The 10517-nt window shown below is 34.1% G+C and overlaps 1 protein-coding gene across 1 annotated transcript in view; it reads left to right on the top strand.

The window, feature by feature from the left end:
• Positions 1–235: 235 nt before the first annotated feature.
• CNGB3 (cyclic nucleotide gated channel subunit beta 3) overlaps positions 236–10517 on the top strand; it is a 139170-nt gene continuing 128888 nt past the window's right edge. Inside the window, exons 1-2 of the mRNA XM_060035259.1 lie at positions 236–346; positions 3689–3770. Of these exons, the coding sequence (XP_059891242.1) occupies positions 236–346; positions 3689–3770 (193 nt within the window). The remainder of the gene's footprint in view (positions 347–3688; positions 3771–10517) is intronic.

Genomic DNA, 10517 nt, shown 5'->3' with positions numbered 1-10517 from the left:
TATTTTGACTCTCTAAAGTTCATAAACAGAATTCAAATCATCCAAGCAGAAGTAATTTGCTGCTTTTAAGCCAAAGCCCTGACTAGCTAGAGAGTTGCCTCTAGGAATTAACCAGAACGAAATCCTGATTAAGCAACTAATTGGCTTGTCTACTAATGAAAAGAAAAACAAAGTACATTTCTCTACCTCCAGACACAGAGTCATAAAAACAGAAGTTTTCAGAACCACCTTAAAGATGTTTAAATCCCTGACAATAAGATTCAACAAGGTGAAGCCTAGTGATGGGAGCGATGAGAATAAACAAGGTTCTGATCCAAGCAGCAAGTCACAGCAACCCACGAGACAGGTATGCTCCCCACATCCCTAAATCAGTCTTGATTCTCATCATTTCTTGTCTGGGGAGGAATTTGAATAAACACTATGATGTGTGATTTCTCTGCAGTTTTACTTGCTACCATCTGGGTCATGGACTCTTTGTCTTTGGGGTTTATCCTTATCATTTTATACATACTGCATATATTGGCTTTAGAATGGAATAATAAATGTTTAGAAGACCCTATTATGATTTGGAAAAGCAAAGTAAGACTTCTCCTTGCTGATTTTCACTTCTACCATCATCCAAAATGAAATCATTTCTCAAATATTAAACTGGTTATATGATCTAGTTCCAACAGAGAATGTCAAACATCCTGGTCTTAAGAAACTGCATTTTAACAGTAATTTCTCTAGACCAGGAGTTCTCAATAGGGAGTAGTTTGCACTCAGGACAATCAGCAACGTCTGAAGATATTTTTGGTTGTCACAGCCCAGGGGTAGGGAAGTTACTGTCATCTAAAGGGGAAAGGCCAGAAATGCTGTTAAATGTCCTAGAATGAACAGGAGAGCCCTTTACAACATAGAATTATCCAGTTCAAACTTTTAATATTGCCAAAGTGGAGGAACCCTTCTCTGGACAAATATTTGCACAAGTTCTAAGTCTGTTCATCTATAAAATGAGGATGATACCTGCTTTGTAGCCTTGGTATACAAACTAGAGACAGTATAGATAAAGCATATAGTAGGGAATTCCTAAGTGGTAATTATTATCATCATCATTATTAATAATTTGTGTTCTTATGACAGATTTAAGTCCAAATGGTAATTATATGATCAATATTCACTTACAGCTATTTATAGAACAATTTTCATGAATTGCTCACTAGATTTACCTAAAAGCACTATGTAAGATTTTTAGAGCAAGAATTATTTTCACATCTAGGAGAACTGGATGAGAGATGTCAAATACAAACAGGAAGGTACCTCAGGGACTAGCATAGCATGGTCTAATGATTCAGGTTTAAATGAGCCTAGAGTATAAAAAATACCGAGATTACCTAATGTTGGCCCTAGAAAATTTGCCTTCCTTTTCTGATTAACATTGACTGTTTCTGCAGTGGAAAGAAGTGGAGAATGTTCTTTATGAGAGTGCCCTTGACTTTTCTAATACTTGTGTCAAAATAAATAATCTCATACTTTAAAAGTTACTTATATGTTTAAAAACTTATAGACTATCACAAATGTTGAGCTGGGTACTTCCCTTCAACTAGCCTTGTGTTTTTCTCTGGGAAAGTCATTACAGTGATGTATGCCAACTTACCATCATGATTATTTTCCTGCAGAGCACATAAAAATAGCTAATACATTATTCTCTTGGAGAACATAGTAGCTAACAGCAATTACTATGTACCAAGCAAGGTGCTATCCCTTTCCAAGCACTGCTGTATTGAATTCTCATGGGCCCTGTTATAATTTGCTACTTACGCACAACTTACAAATCGCAGAGTCTGGATCAGAACCCTGTTCTATCTGACTTTAGTTCCTGAGAGCTAAATCACTAGGTTATATTGATACAAAACAGAAGGCAAAATGAGCAGAAACTCCTTAGAGAGTTGTCTTTCCTTCAGAAACATTAATATTGGAGAGCTACTCAGACTAGACACAAGTAGGGCAGCTCTTAGACACATCCTGTGCCATTCCTGACAGCCATAATTTGTGGATGTTAATCTGGAAGTCTGCTGGCATCACATATCTTAAAAGTCATACTGGGGAATTATTTGCAACTACTCTTTCCAGTAACATGTTGGTAAAAGAAAAATAGTTTTTCTCCAGTTTCAAATATGCTAAATGTTAAAAATGACACAAAGTTAAAACCCTCTTTTCATCTACAGAATATAACCTTTTAAAATGACATTTAAACAACATATTTCTGAAATACAAATCGATTATTTGAGTCCTATAAAAATCTATGAATGAATAAATCAATTTACATTGTATTTTAAGTGTCATTTAAATAGTTAATTCTCAAACCAAAATATCATATGTAATTCAAATTTGTCAATAACCATGAAATCAAAAACTGCAAACTCAGACTAGTACAAACTCTCTCTCATACTCCAGAATAAGACACTATTCACATAAAACTACATTTATGTACAATAAAACTATGATGGAAATGTTTCTGAATAACATGATGTAAAAGTATTTGATTGAAGTCAGAAGGCTTTATCACTACTTCATAATCTATCCAGGGATCCATACTTTTCTAACCACTTAATCAATTTCCTATTCAATAATATAAGAATAATAATACCTGCCTTGCCTAACACATATGAGTCTTAAATTAAATCATCTGATCAATTTGCTTTCCAGTTTAAAATGTTTCTGACATACAGTGTCTGAAAATAATGTCAAACTTCACATCAAGGCTTAAAAGACTCTCAAAATCCCTTCCTACTTCACTAGCCTCATCTTCTCACCCTTTTTCCCTTCCAAGCACTTCTGTAGTCTCCCTTCACCTACATACATCTTAGGCTTTTGCTAAACATACGTCCACTGCCTGTAATATTTCCCATGCCTTGTCCATCTGGAAAACAAAAATCTCATCTTGATTTGTAAATTCAGAAGTCACTTCCTTTTGAATAGTGTCCTTCCTTTACCTTCAACTCCAGAAGAACTGACCACTCCCCTTTATGCCCCACCCCTAGCATCTACTAACATTGTGTCATCACTGATAACATTTCATGTCAGTTGCACTGGTGTGTGTTTGTTCCCCCTATGCAGCTGTGAGCAGCTTGGGAGCCAAACTTTCTATGCTCTAACCTTATATCTTATTTTACCCTGTCCCCATGGGAAAATCTTCAGGTATACACTGGCCACATCCAGTGAGATATACTTACATTTCAAAGGAAAGCTTAAATGTTAAGATAAATGATGAGATAGATGCAAATGAAATCATGGAATGTAAAAGGAAGAGAGCTATGAGTAAAGACACCAAGGTACTTTCTTCTTTCCATCATTTTACATTCTACCTCTAAAGACCTAGACTGGGACCAATGCTATGGCTGTAGGAAGTTAGAACCAGGCTGTAGGAAGTTAGAACCAGAACTGGGAGAAACATGTGCCTGGGAGATGCAGCAACCACAGTGAAAAAAACAGACTGTGGTCAACAAACTGTGGAGATTGAAGTTGATTATTCAATAATAGAGCCAAGAACATTCATTTAAGTGCAAGAATTATCATTTTTAGTATATCATAAACAAATGATCAATGTTAATGACTGGCTTGATTATGGAATGAAAAACTCTTATATTTTACATTCAACTTCATTTTATGTAAAATCACATGTCCTATCTCTATTTTTTTCTCAAAGGGAGAAAACAAAAATGAAAAGAAATCTCTCAAAACCAAGATGCCTCCAGTTTCAGCTGAAGAGTCATACACCAAAATTCAAGGTAAGAACCCAAATCTGCAGAAAAAAAACCTAAAAAGTAAAATGTATATTTCTCTGAAATGTATTGTCTGATGAAACACCTGTCCTTGACTAGGTAAATTATGTAGGGTCACACTTGAGATTATTTGAAGATCTGGATATTTATAAAAATTATTTCTTCATTCAGTCAGTTATTCAATAGACGCTTTTTTGTCACCTACCACATGCGAGGCCCTGTTCTGTGGGTTGGAGATACAGTGGTAAAGAATATGGGCCAAATTTGTGTTAACATAAGTGTATAGCGAACAATGAAATTTCAGGTAAGTGTTATAAAAACATTAAAATAGATGTGGGTTATACATGTTTAAAGGTTCTGTTCTCTTCGCCCTTGAAACTCCATTAGAAATCTTATCTACTCCTAGGGCTACCACATTCACTTCTACATTGATGATTCCAAATTCATATCAGACCAATTTCTTTTTTAAGACCCTGTCCAATATTTTCCAAGTAACCACTGGACAAATATACCTGTATGTTCTGCTGCCATCCTAAAGAAAGCATGTCCAAAATTTAATTCCTTATCTTCCCCTTCAACTAAGCGCCCTCTCCTGATTTATTTCTATTCCTGGTTCTATTATTTTTTCAGTCTCTCAAAACCTAATTCATGTTTATTCCTCTATCTAGGCTGTTCTATAAAGGAAATTAGTCACCAGATCTCCTTTCATAATGGCCCTCAAACCCACTTCATTCGTTTCCAATTCCACCATTAATGCCATCCTTATTAGTAACTCATGCTTACATGACTCCCAGGCTCTAAGTGATCTCTTCTGATTAGGACTCTTTCACCCAATCTCTCCCCTTTTCATCCAGCCCCAACAGTATTAGCAGATTAGTTTCCATTAATCATTATTTTGATCTCACGTCTCTGTTAGTCTCTTCTAAAGAGCCTTAAGTGCCCAATATTGCCTGCAGGACAAAATCTAAATTACTTCATCTGATTTGGTAGGATCTAATGAAATCTATTACCAGCTCCTCTCCTATTTCTCCTGAGTATTAACACTACATTATCACCAATAAAACATAAAAATGATAGAAGAATCACTAGAACAGAATATGCTACTGTTAAATAATGAAAACATACAATTATTGTTACAAAACTAGAGTAAATGTTTTTGCTTTTCATCTATTAGACAAAGGTAGATGTATGATAATTTTTACTAGAACAAATTTTGGAGCTGAAGCACAATTGAGTTTTTGCTAGCCAGAATTTCTATCTCTAAGGAGGAAAAATAAGAAACACGTGAAAATTACAGGCAAGATTGTAAATAAAGAAGCAAATCACAAGAAAGGTTGTAAGTAAACAAATTCCTCTATAGGAATATCCCTACGATCAAATGCTGAAGAAATGGTCCCATTGTCATTATACTTGACTGCTCTTATTTAAAAGAAAAACAAAGAATCTATGTGAAGAAAATAACAATTTAACAGAGAAATGTAGAATAATCTTGAATAACTGGAGGAAATTAATATGTTCCCAGTTTGGAGGGTAACATTATAAAGATACAGATATAGTTTTGTAAATAATTCATACTTCTATTTTCATGATCTCCTCTCTACCCGCTTTCAACAATATATTTTTAAAAACAAGGGAAGAAAATTCACTTTAGTTTTCTTGATTTTATTTATTTATTTATTTACTTATTTATTTGGAAGTACAAATCTAGGTTTTTATTGTTCTGATTAGAATGTAGAGAATACTTACTGTGTCTATAGAGATCAGCTGGGTTTTTTCACTTTCTTTTGCATTTTCATCTCAGCCAAGAAGACAGCAAAATAGTGTCTTCTAAACAGTCATCATTTACTTACTTGAGGAGAAAGAAAAACAAAGTAAATGTTCTGCAATGTTTTTCAACATGAATGCAGTTTAATACTACCTCCTAACTGATTACTAAAGCTAGGCTCTTCAATTGTTAGATTATCTGATTTAAAATGTTTACAATGATGTATCACTGAAAGAGAAGCATTTAATAATCATAAAGCCTCCATTTCTGATAAAAGTTCACACACAGAACTGTTACTTCCACAGATAGTAAGACTCCTATACCAAGAGGATATAATAAAAAAAATGTGTTCTTGACATTTTTTTCCCTCCCACTTCAACAAAAACAAAACATCAACCAAAAGACACCTCCCTTGATTCCACTTCCTCTTTGGCTATTGCCTCATTCCCATATTCTCCTTTAGAGTAAGACTGCTTGAAATAGCTATCTATACTTGTAGTCTCTGATTCCTGTTGTCTCTTTCTCTTTTTTATTTTTTTATTGGAGTATAGTTGATTTACAATGTTGTGTTAATTACTGCTGTACGGCAAAGTGACTCAGAGAGATATATATATATATACATGTATATATATATATACATGTATATACATATATATATACATTCTTTTTCATATTATTTTCCTTTATGGTTTATAAGATATTGAATATAGTTCCCCGTGCTATGCAGTAGGACCTTGTTTATCCATTCTATATATACCAGTTTGCATCTGCTAATCCCAAACTCCCAATCCATCCCTCTCCCATTCCCTCCCCATTGGCAACCACCAGTCTATTCTCTATGTCTCTGATTCTGTTTCTGTTTCATAGATAGGCTCATTTGTGTCATACTTTAGATTTCACATATAAGTGATATCATATGCTATTTGTCTTTCTCTTTCTGACTTACTTCACTTAGTAAGATAATGTCTAGGTCCCTCCATGTTGCTATAAATGGCATTATTTGGTTCTTTTTATGGCTGAGTAGTATTCCATTGTATATATGTACCACATCTTCCTTATCCATTCATCTGTCAATGGACATTTAGGTTTTTTTCATGTCTTGGCTATTGTGAATAATGCTATAAACATAGGGGTGCATATATATTTTTGAATTATAGTTTTGTCTGGATATATGCCCAGGAGTGGGATTGCTGAATCAAATGGTAATTCTATTTTTAGTTTGCTGAGGAATCTCCATACTGTTTTGTACAGTGGCTGCACCAACTGACATTCCCACCAACAGTGTAGGAGGTTCCCTTTTCTCCACACCCTCTCCAGCTCTTGACATCTTTTTATCAATAGCATTATTTAATCTTCAAATTTTTCAAAAGGAGTAGAAGGTTCTTCTGTAGATCATATAAGAATTTTCATTGCATACAATGAACTGTTGGTTAACAAATGGAGGTATTGAGGAAGAGAGAAACACCCTACAGTAGAAATCAACTCTGCATATCCAAAGGAAGAAAAAAGCACAGAATTGTCAAGATAATTCAAACTATAATTCTGTTTTATTTTGAGTTATTTTAATTTTTTTATTGACATATAGTCGATTTACAATGTAGTGTTAGTTGCTAGTGTACAGAAAAGTGATACAGTTATACATATTTATACAAAAATAAAGAATATTTCATATTCTTTTCCATTATGGTTTATCACAGGATATTGAATATAGTTCCCTGTGTTATACAGTAGGACCTTGTTATATATCAATTTTATATACAGTATTTTATATCTGCTAATCCTGAACACCTAATTTATCCCTCCCACAGCCCTTTACCCCTTTGGTAACCATAAGTTTGTTTTCTGAGTCTGTAAGTCTGTTTCTGTTTTGTAAGTAAGTTTATTTATGTCATATTTTAGATTCCACATATAAGTGATACCATACGGTATTTGTCTTTCTCTTTCTGACTTACTTCACTTAATATGGTAATCTCTAGGTCCCTCCATATTGCTGCAAATGACATTATTTCATTCTTTTTTATGGCTGAGCTGTATTCCATTGTGTATATATACCACATCTTCTTTATCCATTCATCTGTAGACATTTAAGTTGCTTCCATGTCTTGGCTACTGTTAAAAGTGCTGCTGTGAACATTAGGGCGTGCATGTATCTTTTTGAATTAGTGTTTTCATTATTTCCAAAATTGCTGGATCATATGGTGATTCTATTTTTAGTTTTCTAAGGAACCTCCATACTGGTCTCGATAGTGGCTGCATCAATTTACATTCCCACCAACAGTGTAGGAGGGTTTTCCCTTTTCTCTACACCCTCTCCAGCATTTGTTATTTGTAGACCTTTAAATGGTGGCCATTCTAACTTGTGTGAGGTGATACCTCATTGTATTTTGATTTGCATTTCTCTAATAATTAACAATGTTGAGCATCTTTCTGTGTGTCTATTGGCTATCTGTATGCCTTCTTTGGTGAAATGTCTATTTAGGTCTTCTGCCTATTTTTTGATTGGGTTGTTTGTTTTTTCATTATTGAGTTGTATGAGCTGTTTGTATATTTTTGAAATTAAGCCCTTGTCAGTCACATTGTTTACAAGTATTTTCTCCCAGTCTTGTAGGTTGTCTTTTTGTTTTGTTTATGGTTTCCTTTGCTGTATAAAAGTTTGATTTGGTTCCATTTGTTTATTTTTGTTATTTCTATTGCCTTGGGAGCCTGACCGAAGAAAACATTGGTACGATTTTTGTCAGAGAATGTTTTGCCTATGTTCTATTCTAGGAGTTTTAAAGTGTTGTGTCTATATTTAACTCTTTAAACCATTTTGAGTTTATTTTTGTTCATGGTGTGATGTTACGTTCTAACTTCACTGATTTACATACAGCTGTCCAATTTTCCCAATATTACTAGCTGAAGAGACTGTCTTTTCTCCAGTGTATATTCTTGTCTCCTTTGTGGATGATTAATTGATTGTAGGTGTGTGGGTTTATTTCTGGGCTCTCTTCTGTTCCATTGATTCATATGTCTGTTTTTGTACCAATACCACACTGTTTTGATTACTGTAGCTTTGTAGTATTGTCTAAAGTCTGGGAGGGTTATGCCTCCTGCTTTGTTCTTTTTCCTCAAGATTGCTTTGGCTCTTCTGGGTCTTTTATGGTTCCATATAAATTTTAGGATTATTTGTTCTAGTTCTGTGAAAAATGTCATGAGTAATTTGATAGTGATCACACTAAATCTGTAGGTTGCTTTGGGTAATATGGCCATTTTAACAATGTTAATTCTTCCAGTCCAAGAGGATGATATATCTTTCCATTTCTTTAAATCACTTTCAATTTCATTTATCAATGTTTTATAGTTCTCAGCATATAAGTCTTTCACCCCCTTGATCAGGTTCATTCCTAAGTACTTTATTTTTTGATGGGATTTTAATATTATGAGTTATTTTATAATAGTGATGGTTTCAAATCTGTAGTTCTCACATAAAAATACAACCTTGACGACATGAAACCAAGAATCACATCTTTGGGATTACAAGTTTATTCTTATTCTTGTTATACTCTATTCAAAGTGTGTTTGTAATCTTAATATTTCCTGGCTGGTAATAAAAGCTCTTTCATGGAAACTTCATTTAATAGAGGAGCTATTTGAGTGGGAAGGAAAAAAAAAATAGTTTCATTTAAATTTGCAGACTTAGCATGTCTTCAGAAACTTTAATAGGAATAACAGTTATATTTGAGATATTTTGTTTTGAAAAAGCAAAATTATTACTGTTTAAATATAGCCTCTTATACATGGTTGGTATTTCTGTGTTCTTCACTTCAAAACATGCAGGTGCAATGTCATAATATCTGCAGATGTTGATTTCTGATTATAGAACTCTTATCTTCTGCAGAGCCTGGTTTAATTTATATCTGCCATAGAAATGAAGAGCGCAACATATTTTTGATTCAAATAAAGATAACTTACTAAAGTCCTCTTTTGATTACAATCATTTTTCTTAGGCTTCCACTTCACTTATATTACATTAAATGTTTCTTTAAATTAATGTTTTGGTACCAGCATAGGATATGTAAATGACTTACCTAGTGATTTATGATGCCATAAAGTGACTCTATTTGTGTGGAAGTGGATCAAAGTTTGGTGCCCATAACTTGTATGGCTTGGTAAGCTCAATAATGCCCCTCAAGGTATCCATACCCCAACTCCCCAAACCTATGAATTTGTTACCTTACATGGGAAAAAATTGCTGATGTGATTATATTAAAGATCTCGAGATGGTAAGATTATTCTGCATTATCCAGGGGCCCTCAATGTAGTCAAAGGGTCTTTATAAGAAGAAGACAAAAGGGCCAAAGGCAGAAGAAGGAGATGGGATGATGGAAGCAGAGGTTGGATTGATGCATTCTGAAGATGGGGGAAGGGACCATGAACCAAGGAATTCAGGCAGCCTCTACAAGCTGGAAAAGATGAGGAAACAGATTCTCTCCTAAAGCCTCCAGAAGGAATGCAGCCTGTCTTAGACTTCTGACTTACAGAACTGTAAGTGAATAAATCTGTGTTGCTTTAAGCCATTAAATTTGTGGTAATTTGCTACAGAAATAGAAAACTAACATATATGGCTTTAAAATACTCCACACTTTCAAAGTCACAATTAAGAAAATGACATTTTCAGTCCAAACAATCATACAATTAATACTAAAGGCAGTATTTTGTACTAGAGAAAACAGAGTTTGACACCCCTGAATTCAAATTATTACTCTGCTACTTAACTAGTTTTGTGTGACCTTAGTTGGTCAAGATATTTAACATCTCTGACTCTTAGCTTGCTTGTGTATAAAATAAGGATAATACTGTCATCACTAGGTTGTGGGTATGAATTTAATTAATATACATAAAGCATTTAGCATCGAGGTTGGTAAATTCCAATGTTGATAGAAATCAGATAGCTTAAACGAGGATCACGTATGCCCTGTCTAAAGAGCCAGAGGTCACTCGGCTCCGAC

This window comes from Delphinus delphis, chromosome 17, assembly GCF_949987515.2.
Source record: "Delphinus delphis chromosome 17, mDelDel1.2, whole genome shotgun sequence".
Classification (NCBI taxonomy): Eukaryota; Metazoa; Chordata; class Mammalia; order Artiodactyla; family Delphinidae; genus Delphinus; species Delphinus delphis.
This window is presented reverse-complemented; position numbering and strand designations above follow the sequence as displayed.